The sequence below is a fragment of the Mobula birostris genome, chromosome 13 (assembly GCF_030028105.1).
Source record: "Mobula birostris isolate sMobBir1 chromosome 13, sMobBir1.hap1, whole genome shotgun sequence".
NCBI classification, from domain to species: domain Eukaryota; kingdom Metazoa; phylum Chordata; class Chondrichthyes; order Myliobatiformes; family Myliobatidae; genus Mobula; species Mobula birostris.
Window position 1 is genome coordinate 110,362,681 of NC_092382.1, and position 16,987 is coordinate 110,379,667.

Sequence of the window (16,987 nt, forward strand, 5' to 3'; positions counted from 1 at the left end):
TTAAATTTACAGTAGACCACGTCGAGAACAATGTAATGCCCTTTTTTTTAGATTGTGGAGGGCTTATCAAAGGAAATGGACAGCTGGATATTGATGTTTACAGGAAATCAACGCAGACAGATCACTCTTTACGGTTTGACACTTCCCACCCATTGGAACATAATTATATGTTATCCGAACACAAATATCACCGCGCCAAGAATAAGCCCACAAACATGACAGCCAAAGGCAGGGAACACAAATATTTGAAAGAAGTCTTGAAAGCTTGTGGCTTCCCTGACAGACCTTCGTCAAGACTGCAACAACAAAAAAAAAGCAGTGACGTCAGCCCAGCAGAAGGCGATAAGAAGCAATGCAGACGGGAAACACAGACTTCCCAGACGGACCGGGAGTTTCAGAGTGACTCAGACAGGTTTTCAACAAACATGAAGTCCCTGTGTTCTTTCAACCTGCACACTCACTCAGAGAGAAACTGCAAGCATCCTGAACCCAGATATACACAGAGCAATGTTTATATGCTAGCGAAAGCAATGGGAACTGCACAGATCTGTGTATCGGCGAGAAAAACAACCACTTCACAAACGGATGGCCCAAATTCGGAGTGCTCACCCATCAGGTCGAGATTCGGCTGTATATCTACACCTAAAGGACAACGGACAGACCTTTGATGGCAACAATTTGCACATATGCACAGAGAGAACAGGTGGCTTGAAAGAGGGGTTAAAATAGCCATCTTTGTCAAACTGGAAAACCCATCCCAGAACAGAGGGGGTGTTGCACGACACCACCTGTCAGCTACCTACAAATCGGTCCTCAGATCCCAACCCCGCGTCCCCATTGTAGGTCACACCTCCGTTCATGCAAAGATAAGGCTCATGACTCTGTTATTTCCTCTACGACTCTTACCGACCCTCACGTGATTTTTTCAAACAACTCACAGGGTTTATCAGCTGGATGAGAGTCGCGATGTAATGATGCAGCTCTATAAAACTTGACCACACTTGGAGTACTGTGTTCAGTTGTGGTCGCCTCACTATAGGAAGGATGTGGAAGCATTGGAAAGGGTACAGAGGAAATTTACCACGATGCTGCCTGGTTTAGAGGGTATGGATTATGATCAGAGATTAAGGGAGCTAGGACTTTACTCTTTGGAGAGAAGGAGGATGAGAGGAGACATGATAGAGGTGTACAAGATATTAAGAGGAATAGATAGAGTGGATAGCCAGCGCCTCTTCCCCAGGGCACCACCACCAAATACAATAGGACATAGCTTTAAGGTAAGGGCTGGGAAGTTCAAGGGGGGTATTAGAGGAAAGTGTTTTACTCAGAGAGTGGTTGGTGCGTGGAATGCACTGCCTGAGTCAATGGTGGAGGCAGATACACTAGTGAAGTTTAAGAGACTACTAGACAGGTATATGGTGGAATTTAAGGTGGAGGCTTATATGGGAGGCAGCGTTTGAGGGTCGGCACAACATTGTGGACCGAAGGGCCTGTACTGTGCTGTACTATTCTATGCTCTATGTTCCCTGTGAACACAGAGAGGGAGGCGTTTGGGTGGCAGTGGGTAGTAACGGAGCCGTGGGGGCTGCAGGGAATGAGGTGGGTATCGGGGAATGGGCATCGGGGACGACAGGGGATGACGGAGAAGGGGCGGGTGTAGTTCCCTCAATGTCGCCAAAACAAAGAAGCTGTTTGTGGACCACAAGAGGAATGGAGCCAGGCTGAGCTCTGTTGACATCATTAGATCTGCTGTTGAGAGGGTGAGCAACCTTTAGATCTTCGGCAGAAACATCACCGAGGATCTGATGTGGTCTATACCTACCGGCTCTGTGGTGAAAAAGTCACAACGGCGCCCCTTTCACCTCAGAGTTTGACAAAGTTTGGTATGAGCTCCCCAAACCTAAAAACGTTCTACCTCGGTAGATTTGAGAGCATCCTGACTGTCTACATCATTGCCTGGCATGGGAACTGTAATTTCCTCAGTCGCAAGTAGCCAAATGCAATGTTAACATTCATGTTAAGCGGATTAGAATATAAAATCACGGATGTAAAGTTGATGGTTTATAACGCACTGGCGAGGCCTCACGGAGGACTGTGAGCGGCACTGGGTCCTGTATCTAATCCGGCCAGATGTGTTGGTACTGGGAAGTGTTGAAAGGAAGTTCATGGGAATTATTCCGGGATTGAAACGCTTAACAAATCAGAAAAGTTTGATGGCTGTATCTCAGAATAATGATGGGGCGGTGGGGATAGGGGGTTGTTGGTGCTGTTGAAACCGAACGACCGTATAAAGGCTTCGATAAAGTACATGTGGAGGGAAGTTTCCGTATGGTGGGAGAGTCTAAGTCCAGTGGGTTAACATGGAATAGCGGGCCGTTATTTTAGAATGGAGTTTTGGAGCAATTTCCTTTGCCTGAGTTGGGTGCATCGATAGAATCTGTTGCCACAACCGGTTGCGAAGGTTAAGGCATGATTTTTATGGCAGAGTTTGAGGGATTCCTGATTAGTCAGGTCATAAATGGATGCAGGGAGACAAGCAGGAGATTGGGGCTGTGAGGGAAATGGATCAGACATGATGAAATGGCGGAGACAGACCCAACGGGCCAAATAGCTTAATTCTGCCTCTCCGTCCTATGATCGCATTTCACGTTCCTGAGTTGCTGTGTGTCAGCATCTCGAAGGATCTACACTGGGCATGCAAACACGGAGAAATTATTTTTATCGGCATGGATTCAAGATTCGAAATCTCCATTTCCTGGAGTGTGGTTAGCTGTCACTTTCCCCTGAAGGCTCTCACTGCCAAATTTTGCCTGTCAGTAGTTAAAGGGCTCGAGCTGTAGGGGATCCATTTCTAGTAATACAGATTGTGATTTAATATTTGGATCTCGTCACTGTCGGATTGTTTATTTCAAGTCTGAGTCTGAGTGCATTCCAGACAATGCTCTACATCTGTTCACCACCACCCATAGATCTCTCGTTTCAGAAAGTGTTGCAAGGTCAGGAGTCTGAGAAGATTTGCCCTTTCATTGAAGACTAGGAAATGTCTACAGATGAACGTTGGGAGCATGCTGACTTGGAGCATCGCCGCCTGGAGTGGAGGTTGCAAGGGATAGGGTCACAGGAGCCTGCAGAGGGATGTAGATCACCCGGCGTCAAAGGCCCCACCTTCCCCAGCATCGAGGACATCTTCATCAGTGAGGCCCCTCACCCCGGGACAAATTCCCTGCTCAAAACTACCATGGTGAAAGAGGTACAGAAGCCTGAACACTCAGCGATTCAGAAACGCCTTCTTCCCCTCCACTACCACATTATTGAACTCCTGTGCACCAACATCGACATTTTAAGGTTTTTATTATCTTTGTTTTTTTTGTAATTCACATTAATTTTACATCGTTGCGTTGTACCGATGCTGCGAAAGAACACATTTCAGGTCGTATAAGTATCAGATAATAAAACAAATAGCGATTCCGTTGGAAAACATCCGATACGTGTGGAGAGGACACCCGGCAGGCTGGTCTTCACCAGTCAGGGCACTGACTACAGGAGTCGGGAGATGACGTTGCAGTGCGACAACACGTCGTCAAGGCCGCTGTGCTTTATGGGAAATGCCATTGAACTGGATAGCGTGTACAGGAAGTTCTGCGGGGATATTGCCAGAACTCGAGGGACTGAGTTGTGGAGAGAGTGAGGGGAGGCTGGGACTTTATTCCCTGGAGCGTATTTGTAAATTTACAGAGTTCCCATAAACACAAGACGGGCACAGACAGAGGGAATAGGCATAGTCTTTTACACAGGGTTGGGTTATCGAGAACCGGACAGCACAGGATTGCGCTGAGAGTGGGTGGAAAGGAGAACGAGAGAGAGAGATAAGGGAGACGGATGGTTCAGAGAGAACGGGGAGGGAAGTGAGAGAGAGCGGTAGAGAGGCGTCAGAACGGGGGATAGAGTTGAAAGTTGTGGACAGAGAGAGCAGAGGAAGAGTGGGCGGAGAAAGAGCGAAGAAATAAGAGGAGGTGAAGGGGTAGAGAGAAATTTAGATGGAGCGGGAAAAAAGCGGGTAGGAGGAAATGGCGAGAAAGAAGGTGATACACAGAGAGAGAGGTTTGTCAGGGTGTGGTGGGGAGAATATGGTTGCGACAAGGGGAGGAGATGGAGTAGGAAGGAGGGGCAGAGAGCGTTGGGAGGAAAATTGAAAGGATCCAGGAGTGAGAGAGAAGGAGAGAGAAGGAGGAAAAACTGGGGTTAGGCATTTGATTCATGTCGTCTCCACTGGCTGTTGACAGAGATTCTGGATCCTTTCAGGAATCTCCGGGAGCAAAAGTGCTGACTTCTCGCAGATGAAACGCCGATCACGATTGCAAGGGTAACTCGCTGGGTACGAATAGCAGTCTTTGCAGTCCGATGTTACAGAAGACACCTTGTACAGGATAGCCAAGGCCACATTCCTGTCCAAGAGGGTTAAACATTTAAACAGAGACAAAACAGCTCCAGCAGAGAACCCGAGCCGAGACCGTCCACAAGCTAATCCCATAACATCACTCCCTCCTAACAGCCTATGTCAGTCCGCAAACTCATCCCACTCATCCACTCTCTCCCCACAGCCCCGCGCCAGTACCCAGACAGATACCACGGTCCCAATGTCTCCTGACAATCCTGTGTCATCCCCCCAATAATCGTACTGACTCAATGTCACCCCACAGCCCCGTGTATTCGCAAAGGAACTCACAGAACCGCCTCCAAACCACAGTCCTCTGTCGGTCCCCTACGAATCGAACAGGGCCACCCTCTCCCCTCAGATCTGTTTCAGTCCCGGAACAAATACCACTGTCCCACCGTTTCACCACAGACTTTTGGCTGTCCCAAAATGAATACCACTGGTCAACACTCTTCCCTCAACCCTATGTCGTCCCAGATTAATCCCGTTGACCCTCCCTCGACCCAGAGCTTTGTGTCTGTCTGCGAACATATCGCACTGCACCGCGCTCTCACCATCGCCTCTGGTCCGCCTCCAGAATTATACAATTGGCACCCTCTCTCCCCATCCGTGCGTCCGTTCACAAGCTAATCCCATGAACACACTCTGTGCCAACCGCTCTGTATCGGTCTCCAAACTAATCCACTTGTCCTACTCTTGCCCCCCAGATCTATGTCATTCACCAAACTAATCCCGCTGTTGCTCCCTCTCTTTACAACCCAGCGACTATCTCCAAAGTAATCCCACTTCACCGCGCTCTCCACCCCGACATGCGTCAGTAACAAAATAATCTACGTGTACTGATCTCTCCCCACTGCCTCCTCGCAGTATCGGTAATTATTCCACTGCCCTGTCTTTCCCCGACAAACACGCAGGCCCGAAAAAGTTCCCTTTGTACCACACTCTCCCGAAAACCTAGTGTAGTCTAATCGTAAACTAATCCCATTTTCTCCCGTCAGGGCAATGTCGACGCCCAACTCTCACCCCACAGATCAGTTCAAATCTCACCAGTTCTCGCATTTTCCAATCCAATATGAACGGTCTCCGTCCACAAGTTTGCGGGAGACAAAGTTCTGAGAAATTAAAATTATTTGATTTACGCCAAAAATAGAAAACTGTTGACGGAGCTTCGTTCAGTTTATTAACAACCGGAATTGTGATGGGACGGTGCGGAGAGACCTTCACTCGGTTTCTGACCGCGGGAGTGTGTGATGGGATGGAGTGGAGAGTGCTTCATTCTGAGTCTGATCCCGGGAGTGCGTGATAGGGTGGTGAGGAGGGAGCTTCACTCTGTGTATGACCCCTGGAGTGTGTGATGGCATACTGTGAAGGAGACTTAATAGTGTGTCTGGTACCGGGAGTATGTGTGGAGGGAGATTCACTCTGTGTCTGACCCCGGGAGTGTGTGATTGGACTCTGTGGAGGGAGATTCGCTGTGTGTCTGACCCCGGCTGTGTATGATAGGACGGTGTGGAGGGAGATTCACTCTGTGTCTGACCCCGGGAGTGTGTGATGGGACGGTGTGGAGGGAGATTCACTCTGTGTCTGACCCCGGGAGTGTGTGATGGGACGGTGCAGAGAGAGATTCACTCTGTGTCTGACCCCGGGAGTGTGTGATGGGACCGTGCAGAGGGAGATTCACTCTGTGTCTAACCCCGGGAGTGTGTGATGGGACGGTGCGGAGGGAGATTCACTCTGTGTCTGACCCCGGGAGTGTGTGATGGGACGGTGTGTAGGGAGATTCACTCTGTGTCTAACCCCGGGAATGTTTGACGGGACAGTGAGGAGGGAGATTCACTCTGGTCTGACTCCAGGAATGTGTGCTGGGAGTGTATTGTGAGTTTTCACTCTGTATCTGACCTCGGTGGTGTGTGTTGATTCCTGTGTTACTGCGGGATCTTCTCGTGCCGTGACACATACCGCTTCATCCCTTGAATTGATTTCGAGAAGCCTTGAATCACTGTTTGAGCATTCTTGCATCGCTCTTAAGGACGATGTGTCAACCGTGGAGACATAATAACACCGGTCTTTATTTCTGATCCAGTCCTTGGAACACGGTTGCTCTGGAAATCAGGAATACTGAACAATGAATCTCCCTCCACATGTTCCCATGGCAGACACACGCCCGGGGTGAGACACTCAATGAAGATCCCTCCACGCTCTCGCATCGCACACACCATGGACCAGACACATCGTCAAAATCCCACCACACCGTTTCATCGCACACACCCAGGTGAGACGCAGAGTCGATTCAAGAGTCGAGCTCAACTCTTAGTCCTGCTGTTGATATTGGATCTGTGTTCTGTTCATCTCCCTGTACTGTTCCCAAAGTAGCTGTTTTTTTAATGTCGGAGATGATATGAGACTGACGAATCTGTGATATTGAGAGAGATGACCATGGATTTTCAACATTTGCAGTGACATGTGAGACAGCAGTACTTTACTGGGCGGGTCGCGGAAAGAGGTATGTCAGTGCCACGGTGTGGTAGTGTGGGGTTCATACTGAGGAGCGTGTAGGCGTCACGGTGACGAGTGCTATGTTACAGTGAGGATGTGATGGTTTCTTGTCCCGGTGGAAGGCGTGCTGTGTCACGGTACAGATCGTGCATGTGCCACGGTAAGGGGCCTGTTAGTATCAGGAATGAGGGGCCTATCGGTGTCACAGTCCAGAGCGCGCTGCCACCGTGAGGTGTGAGTTTGTGTCAGTATCACGGTGATGCTTGTTTCCGTGTCACAGTGAGGGGCATGTCGGTGTTGCGGTGAGGGCACAAGCAACAAGGACAGATGAGCAGCAGTGGCTGGGATTTCTGCGAAAACTGAGTGAAGTGCAAGACAGATATATTCCAAATAAGAAGACATTATCGTATAGAAGAAAGACACTGCCATGGCTGACAAGTGAAGTCAGAGCCGAAGTAAAAGCAAAAGAGAGGGCACAGAAGGACGCCAAAGCTAGTGGGAACGTGGAGGACTTCCGAGTTTTTTAAAATCTTGCAGAAGGAAACTAAGAAGGTCATAAGGAAGGAAAAGATGAATTATGAAAAGCAGCTTGTGACCAATATCAAAGAAGATACTAACAGTTTTTTTTTTTGAGTATATCAACGGTAAAAGGGAGCCGAGGGTAGATATGGGCCCAATAGAGAATAATGCTGGAAATATTTTAATGAGAAGGAGCATTGGAACTGAATGCGTATTTTGCATCAGTTTTCACAGTGCAATGGGTCTGCAGTATACGGGACATTCAAGAGTGTCAAGGAAATGAAATTTGTGCAGTGGCAATTACGGCAGAGAAGATGCTCAGGAAGTTTAATGGTCTGAGGGTGCAAAAATCTCCTGGACCTGATGGAGTGCACCCTCGGGTTGTGATGGAAGTAGCTGGAGAGGTTGCGGACGCATTGCCGATTATCTTTCAAGAATCGATAGATTCTGGCATTGTACCGGCTGACTGGAAAATTGCAGACGTTATTCCGCTCTTTAAGAAGAGTGGCAGGCAGAAAAAAAGGAAACTTTAGATCTGTGAGCCTGGCAACTTTGATTTGGAAGTTGGTGGAATCGGTTGATCGGAGTAGGACTGCACAGTACCTGGAGGCACAGGAGAAGAGAGGCCAACGCCAGCGTGTTTTCCTCAAAGGAATATCCTGCCTAACAAACCTAGTGCAATTCTTTGAGGAAATTACAAGGACGGTACATAAAGGAGATGCGGTACACATGGTGCACTTGGATTTTCAGAAGGCCTTTGACAAGATGCCGCTCATGAGGCTGCCTATAAAAAATAAGAGACCATGAAAATAAGAGACTCAGAGATTAAGGAAGCAAGGGCTTTACTCGTTGGAGAGAAGGAGGATGAGAGGAGACATGATGGATCTGTACAAGATAATAAGAGGAATAGTTAGAGTGGATAGCCAGCGCCTCTTCCCCAGGGCACCACTGCTCAATACAAGAGGACATGGCTTTAAGGTGAGGGCTGGGAAGTTCAAGGGGGATATCAGAGGAAGGTTTTTTACTCAGAGAGTGGTTGGTGGTGGAATGCACTGCCTGAGTCAGTGGTGGAGGCAGATACACTAGTGAAGTTTAAGAGACTACTAGACAGGTATATGGAGGAACCTAAGGTGGGGGCTTATATGGGAGGCAGGGTTTGAGGGTCGGCACAACATTGTGGGCCGAAGGGCCTGTACTGTGCTGTACTATTCTATGTTCTATGTTCTCTGGAATTACAGGGAGGTTATTAGCATGGCTCGGGCATTGGCAGGTTAGCAAAAAAAAAAAAAATGGGCATAAATGAATTAATTTCTGGCTGGTTCCCGGTTACCCGTGGAGTTTACACCCGTCGGTGTTGGGACCGCTGATTTTTACGACGGATTCATTGATTTGGACAACGGTATTGATTGATTAGTGCCTAAACCTGCCGATGATACAAGAGCGGGTAGTGTTGAGGAGGCAGAGAGCCTGCAAAGAGACTTAGATAGTTTCGGGGAATGGGCACAGAAACGTTCAATGAAATACAATGACAGAAAGTGTATGATCATGTATTTTGGTAGCAGAAATAAACAGGCAGACTATTATTCAGGTTCGCAGGGAATTCAAAATGCAGAAATGCAAAGGGACTTTGGTGTCCTTGTGCAAATATCAAACAGATGAACATCCAGGTTGAGTTGATGTTGAGAACGTGAATGCAATGTAGGCATTCATTCCTAGAGTTATAGAGGTATGGAAACCCGGTTTCGCTCCCCCTACAAAGCCTCGTCACACATTGCCTGGATGAGACACAGAGTGAATCTTTCTCCCCATGGCCTCATCCCACATTCCAGCGGTCAGACCTGGAGTGACGATCACTGCACACCGTACCGTCACGCTTTTCCGGGGTCAGATACTGGGTGTTTCTCCTTCCACACTGTCTCATCACACACTCCCAGGGTCAGACACCGCGTGAAGCTCCCTCCACAGCGCCCCTGACATACTCCCTGGGTCAGAGAACAGAATATAGATCCCTCCACAAAGTCCAATCACACACAGCCTTGGTCAGACGCACTGTCAATCACTCTCTCCGCGACCCCATCAAACACCCCAGCGGTCAGACACGGAAAGAAACTCCCTCAGCACACACGACAAATGTCAGAGGGAGAGTAATTCTCCCTCTTCGTCTTCTCATCACATCACCGAGGAAAGTGTCAGACACCCCCTGGTGAGTCACAGATTGAAGCTCTCTCTGAGCAGCCCATACCATGCCGGGCACACTCACGGGGTCAGACTCCCTCCACAACATCCAATCACCCAATCCGGTGTCAGAAAGAGTGAGTGGCCCTCTGCGCTATCCCATCACACATTCCTGGATTCAGACACAGAGATTAACTGCCTCTCCACGGTCCCATCACACACTCCCGGATTCAGACACAGAGTGAGGCTCCATCCACACAATCCCATCAGACACTCACTGATTCAGACACTGAACGAAGCTCCCACTGCACCGTCCCCTCACTCACTCCCGGAAGTCAGAGACAGACTGAGGCCACACCGTCCCATCAGACACTGCCGGGGTCAGATACAGAGTGAAGCCTTCTCTGCAGAATTCCGTCACATCCTCCCAGATTCTACAAAGTGAAAATCACTCTACATGGTACCATAACAGACTTCCGGGATCAGGCATGTGGTGAAGCTCTCTGGGTGCTGTCCCACTGTCAGATACAGAGTGAAGCTGGATCCATCCAGTCCCATCAGAGATTCCCTGATTCAGACATAGAGTGAAGCTGTGATGTTACGTCTCAAATTCCCGTCATCTGTCACAATGAATCCACCTCCACAGCGCCGCATCACACTCTCCTGGGTTTCGTGATAGAGTTAAACTTCCACCAGGCTTCACCATCACACACTCAGCCTGTCAAACACAGAGTGAATCTCCCTCCATCCCACCTCTTCACACGCTGCCGATGTCAAGCACAGAGTGAGCTTCCTCTCTCTATGCCTGCCCTGTGATGAGGAGCGGGTTAAAGAGGAGGATGATGCCTCACCTCTTTTGCTGCTCATTAGATCACAGATCTGAGCCTTGATTTCGTTGACAGATCTGTCTTTCCTTCCCGTCTCAGTACAGTTTCGGTCAGAGGTGATCATAGACTGACGAATCTGTGATACTGGGAGAGATGGTGAAGGATGTGTATCGTTTACAGTGACACGTGAGTCAGCGTCATGCTACCGAACGGGTCACAGAGAGTGTTGTGTGATTGTCACGGTGAATGGTGTCACAGTGAACGATGTGCTGGTGGCACAGTGTGAGGCGTCTGCGCAAACCTGAGGAGCGTGTCTGTCTCAAGTTGAGGGATATATCAATGACCTGGTGAAGGTTTTGTTGTTGATACAATGGGGTCTGTGTCAGTATCGTGGTGATGATTGATTCCCTGTCTGACAGCGGGCCGTGTCCGACATTCTGTGAGGGACGTGTCGGTGTCACTGTGATAGGAGTTTCTGTGCCCCGGCGAGAAGTGTGCCGGGTTACAATGAAGTGTATCTCCACGTCACGGCGAAGGAAATGTCAGAGTGCGGGAAATTTTAGAATGACAGTTCTGGCGATGTCACAGTGAGTGGAGTGTCTGTGTATTGTGTGGGTGTTGGTCTCATTGAGAGGAGTGTGTCTGTGTCATCGTGAGAAGCATGTCATGGCCACGCTGTGTGTGACTGTCTCAGGCTGACGCGTGTGTGTGTCGGTGTCGTGGAGAGTACTATGTCTGTGTCATTGTGAATTTAGGTGGCGGTATCACGGTAAGGGGTTTGCCTGTGTCAGGGTGCAGTGTGGGTAGTTGCCTCAGTGAGCAGTGTATCAGTGTTATGTTGAGGGGCAATGCTGTCTCGGTAAGGGTTGTTACAGTGACATGTGAGTCTTTGTCACGACGCGGAGCTGGGCGGTTCGCTTTGAGGAACCTGTCGGTGTTACACTGCGTGGTGTCTTAGTGTCACGGTAAAGGGCATCTCGGTGATACTGTCAGCTGTGTTTGGGAGTCCCCTTAGCCAGGTTCTCTCGGAGAGATCCGGCTGGGAAATCGCAGATATCTTCGATTCAAAGGTTGAGGATAACTGATAGACTGGTAGTCGACATGGGTGTTGAGTCCTGTTCAATCCTAATATTCTTCCCGAAGGAGTTTGTAATTTTGGTCGGAGCTGATCTCAGATGGTGAAGGGTGTTTGGCGTTTACACTGTGTCAGCGTCAATCTACTGATCGGATCACGGCGAGTGCTGTGTCAGTGACACGATGAGGGTGTCACAGCGTGGGGTGTGTTGGTGGCACCGTGAGGGGCGTCGGAGCCACAGTGAGGTACGTGTCTGGGACACGCTGAGGGGTATATCACGGTACCAGCGTGGTTTTTGTTGGTGTCACGATCGGGGCTACGTCAATATCGCGGTGATAGTTGATTCCCTGTCACAGCGAGTCGTTCTTTCAGTGAGGGACGTGTAACTATCACTGTGACAGGCGTTTCTGGGTCCGAATGAGAGGTGTACCGGGTCACATTGCGGTGTATCTCGGTGTCACGGTGGGAGATATGTCGGGGTCACAGTGCCAGACTTGTCGGTGTTACAGTGACACGAGCGTCTGTGTCGTAGTGTGCGGTGTATTGGTGTTTGAGGGAAAATGTCGTTGTCACGGTGAGGGGTGTGTCTGTGTAACGGGGAAGCGTCTGTTGTGGTCACAGTGGATGTGTCAGTGTCATAGTAAGTTTAATGTTGTTGTCACGGTGAGGACTGAGTGGCTGACACACTGAGGGTCTTTTCGGTGTGATGGCGGGGGGTGAGTCTTTGTGACGGTGACTGTTATGTCGGTGTTTTGGTGGGGCGGCTGACATGATAAGAGCTGAGTCGGATTCAAAGTGATGGTCGTGTCTGTGTCACAGTGACGGATGTGTCCACGTCACAGGGCGTGACGTGTCGGTGCCAAGGCGAGGGGCGTGACAGTGTTACAGTGAATCGTTATTACATTACGTTGTGTGTTGGTATCACGTTGCGGGATATATCGGTACCATGTTGAGGGATGTGTTGGTGGGGGTTGTGTCTGTATCACAGTGAAGGGTGAGTCGTTGTCATGCTGAGAGACCCGTCAGTCCCACAGTGAGGAATGTGTTGACATCACCGTAAAGGGTGTTTCTGGGAAATGTTGAGAACGTGTCGCTATTACAGTTGCCATTTTTATTCTCTACGATTTACTCGTTCCGACCGTTGTTCAACTCACCATGAATCCACCAGCAGATCCCCGTGATAACGAGGGCCGTTGTTAAAACGCAGATTAGCCATATTCTTGAGTCTGATCTGCCTCTTCTTGCGGGTCGTTCACTGCCCATGTGGTCTGAGGAAAAATCGTTCCTTGACATTGTCAATCCATCATCATATTCCCTGACCTACCCCACCTCTGCTCTTCCCACCTTCTGAGTTCAAATCACTCTCTTTCGCTCGTGCACAGCACTGAGCGTAAATCACAGGCAGGCTTTTTCCAAGATTAGGTGGGACTTCCACCAGAGGTCACAGGTTAAGGTCAGAGTTCGCTGGTCTATTATGTAGCCCGAAGAACATGGTCATACATTTCTTATTCCTTATTTCCACCCATAATGCCTCACTTCGACGACTTCCTTTGTCTGTCCTGACTGCGCAGTTCGGTGATATTTTCTCTCCCTCGTACCGTCACCCCTCCTCCTTTAATTCCTTACGCCTTTTGACGTCTGAAAATGAGGAACCCCGAAACATTGTGCTGTCTGGCTTGCTCCTCCTGCCACCAAGTTCCAATAATGGCTACCATATCAAACGGCCAAGTGCTGATTCATGCCCTGAGCTCACCTGCCTTTATGTAAAACTTCCAACACTGAAAGATAAGCACTACGGGACACTTTCCACATCTTGCTCGACCATGTGATGCCTGCCATTTTCTGACGTCTCTGGAATATCCGTCTCCACATGGAGTCCGCTATCTGCTCTGCAGCTCTGTGTCCTATCTCCCAGCAGCTCGAGTTTAACAAACTCTGTCCAAAAACCGTCATGCTCAGTACTGGCAAACCACCCCGCTCGGATATGAGCTCTCCTCCAGATTGGGTCTAGACTGACTCATGACCCGCTTGCTAAACTGTATGGTCTTCCTATGTCCGCTCCGAGCTTCGCCGCTTCACTTGCCGCTGCCTTATATTTGTTTGCACTTGTAATGAATCCCGTCCCGTGATTGTTTGCTATTCAAACGCCGGATCTTCCGCAAAGTACTGTTTTTAATGCACACTCCCATAAAGTTTCAGTTCCAACTTTCTCGTTCCCTATCTCTGACTGGAGTCTGATTAAACTATCGCCTGACACTCTGCCTGTGTGAAAAAAGGGGCGAAGCTCCCATCTTCCCTGATTCTCACCGCTCATTAATACCCAGCACTTCGGCATTCAGTAATCCCGAATTATGTGTGTCTCCCGGGGATTGTGAATGTGTGGATGCCGATGGAAGCGGGGATGAGAGGAGGCCAGAGAGAGGGCGTTAAGATTCCAGCCTTTGGTGCAAGTTTTATCTGTCCAAACGACCGGCCTGTGCATTCAGAGCTGTGGAGACAATCAGAACCGACAGATTAATAACCAGTGAAATGGGCCAGTTGTGAGTTCCAACATGTTGAGGTCTCTCGGAAATGGAGTTTGTCACGGACACGGGGAGGAGCGTAATGGAGTCAGGGCGTGACGGAGACATGGAGGTGTGCAGAGCAGGACGTGTGTCATTGAGTTCGGAAGTGTTTTTGAGGGGATGGGGATAATGGAGACGGTGAGGCGTGTGTCAGTGTTACAATGCAGGACGTGTCGGTGTATCATTGTCACGATGAAGAATGTGTCGTGTCACGGCGGTGAGTGTGTCAGTGTCACAAAAGCCGGTTTTTGTGCCCCGTCGAGAGCGGTGCGCCCTGTCCCATTCACAGTGTGTGTATCCCAGCCTTGTACACCAAAGTCCATCTCTCCTTCAACACTTCCCTCAATTCACAGTGTAGGCTGTTCCCTTTAACACCGACTTTAAACAGAGCTTGGGCTCAAAATTACCAAGTACATCTTTGGCAGAACAGAGCTTGGCCAAATCTACACTTTCCAGATCCTTTCTGATCGAACGTAAAATTGGCCTTGCTCCAATTTACAATCTAAACCGATGGTCAGTCCCGTACTTTTCCATAATTACGTTAAGACAAATGGCTTTACGATCAAGAGATACAAAGTGTCCACTTGCCTTGTCTCATTGCGTAGTAGGAGATCAAGTATTGCTCTCTCTCCTTGGGCTTTCTACGTACTGATTAAGGAAACTCCCCTGAATGTTTTTGACAAACTCGCTCCCACTGGTACATTTGAAATCTACGGCCCACAGTCAATACGTGTAAAGCTAAAATCACCTGTTATCGCAACGTAATGTTTCCTGCAACAGTCTGCGATCTCTCTACAGGTTTGTCACCCCGCCTCCAATAATTCCTTCCTCTTTTGACGTCTAAAAATAGGGCAACCCAAAATATCGTGCTCTCGGCTTGATGTTCCTGCAGCCAAGTCTCAATAATGGCAAAAATATTATATTTCAATGTGCTGATTCATGCCCTGAGTTCATCCACCTTTACTTAAATCGTCCAGCATTGAAATATACGCAAGTCAGGACATCAGTCACAACATGCTCCACAGATTGGTTCCAGCCTTTGTCTGAGGTCTTTGCAACATCTGTCTCCACAACGATAACGCTATCTGCTGGGAACTCTGAATCCCTTCTCCGTCCAACTAGAGCTTAAAAACTCTCCTCAAAACCCTCAAGTACAGTACCGGCAAACATTCCCGCTGGGACGGATTGTGGTCTTGTCCGTTAGTTTCATAACTGAATCCCTGAGCTCACTTTTTACAACCAACTTCCTGTCCATACCGATGTCGCTAATACCGATATGGAGACGGACTTCCGGCTACTCACTCACCCACTTCAGAATCATACAGAAGGAACAGTGCGCAGAGGGAAGAGGAAGCAAGGGGAGGAGAGTCGAGGCCACAGAAAGGGTGTTCAGATTGCAGCCTTTGGGCATGAACGTCTCAGTTAACATTTTCTTCTTCACGATCTCTGATTGGAGTCAGTTTAAACGCCGAAATACTCAGACCTACGACTGTGAGTCAGAGACAGAGCGAGGCTCCCTCCAGATAATCCCATCACACTCTCCTTCCACACCATACCATAACACACTCCCGGGGTCAGACAGAGAGTGAATCTCCCTGCGCAACGTCCCATCACACACTCCTGGGGTCAGGCACAGAGTGAATCTCCCTCCACACCGTCCCATCACACACTCCCGGGGTCAGACACAGAGTGAATCTCCCTCCGCACCGTCCCATCACACACTCCCGGGGTCAGACACAGAGTGAATGTCCCTCCGCACCGTCCCATCACACACTCCCGGGGTCAGACACAGAGTGAATCTCCCTCCGCGCTGTCCCATCACACACTCCCGGAGTCAGACACAGAGTGAATCTCCCTCCACACCGTCCCATCACACACTCCCGGGGTCAGACACAGAATGAATCTCCCTCCGCGCCGTCCCATCACACGCTCCCGGGGTCAGGCACGGGTTGAATCTCCCTCCGCACCGTCCCATCACACACTCCCGGGGTCAGACACAGAGTGAATCTCCCTCCGCACAGTCCCATCACACACTCCAGGGGTCAGACACAGAGTGAATCTCCCTCCGCACCGTACCATCACACACTCCCAGGGTCAGACACAGAGTGAATCTCCCTCCACACGGTCCCATCACACACTCCCGGGGTCAGACACGGAGTGAATCTCCCTCCACACCGTCCCATCACACACTCCCAGGGTCAGACACAAAGTGAATCTCCCTCCGCACCGTCCCATTTACACTCCCGGGGTAAGACACAGAGTGAATCTCCCTCCACACCGTCCTTAACACACTCCCGGGATCAGACACAGAGTGAATCTGCCTTCACACCGTCCCATCACACACTCCCGGGGTCAGACACAGAGTGAATCTCCCTCCGCGCCGTCCCATCACACACTCCCGGGGTCAGACACACAGAGTGAATCTCCCTCCGCACCGTCCCATCACACACTCCCGGGGTCAGACACAGAGTGAATCTCCCTCCACACCGTCCCATCACACACTTCCAGGGTCAGACACGTGAGGTACCTACCGCACCATCATGTGGTGCAGAGGCACTCCACCGGCCTGTGCATGCAGAGTTGTGGAGGGGCTCAGAACCTGGTAACAGATATGCGGTGGAAGGGGAGGTGTAGCGCCAGACGTGAACTCTCCCTCATACTCCCCACAGTTGCCTGTGAACACAGAGTGCGGCAGCGACGGAGTTGGGGCTGTCTCTAGTGGATACAGCGGGTCACGGAGACGGGGTGTGCAGTAGGGCAAGTCAGGGATGACGGAGACGGGAAAGTGTGCAAGAGAGGGTGTGGGTGACGGAGACGGGGAAGTGTGCAAGACAAGGTGTGGGTGACGAGACGGGGTAGTTTAGTTTGCCAAGGAGGGAGTGGTGTCGGAGACAAT

The 16,987-nt window shown here is 49.8% G+C and overlaps 1 protein-coding gene across 1 annotated transcript in view; it reads right to left on the reverse strand.

Annotated features, from left to right (window-relative positions):
* Positions 1–4,255: 4,255 nt before the first annotated feature.
* The window catches only part of LOC140207342 (C-type lectin domain family 9 member A-like), a 55,791-nt gene continuing 43,059 nt past the window's right edge, over positions 4,256–16,987 (reverse strand). Inside the window, exons 6-8 of the mRNA XM_072275885.1 lie at positions 6,395–6,537; positions 5,483–5,547; positions 4,256–4,445 (exon numbers count right to left, since the gene is read on the reverse strand). Coding sequence (XP_072131986.1) covers positions 4,256–4,445; positions 5,483–5,547; positions 6,395–6,537 — 398 coding nt within the window. The remainder of the gene's footprint in view (positions 4,446–5,482; positions 5,548–6,394; positions 6,538–16,987) is intronic.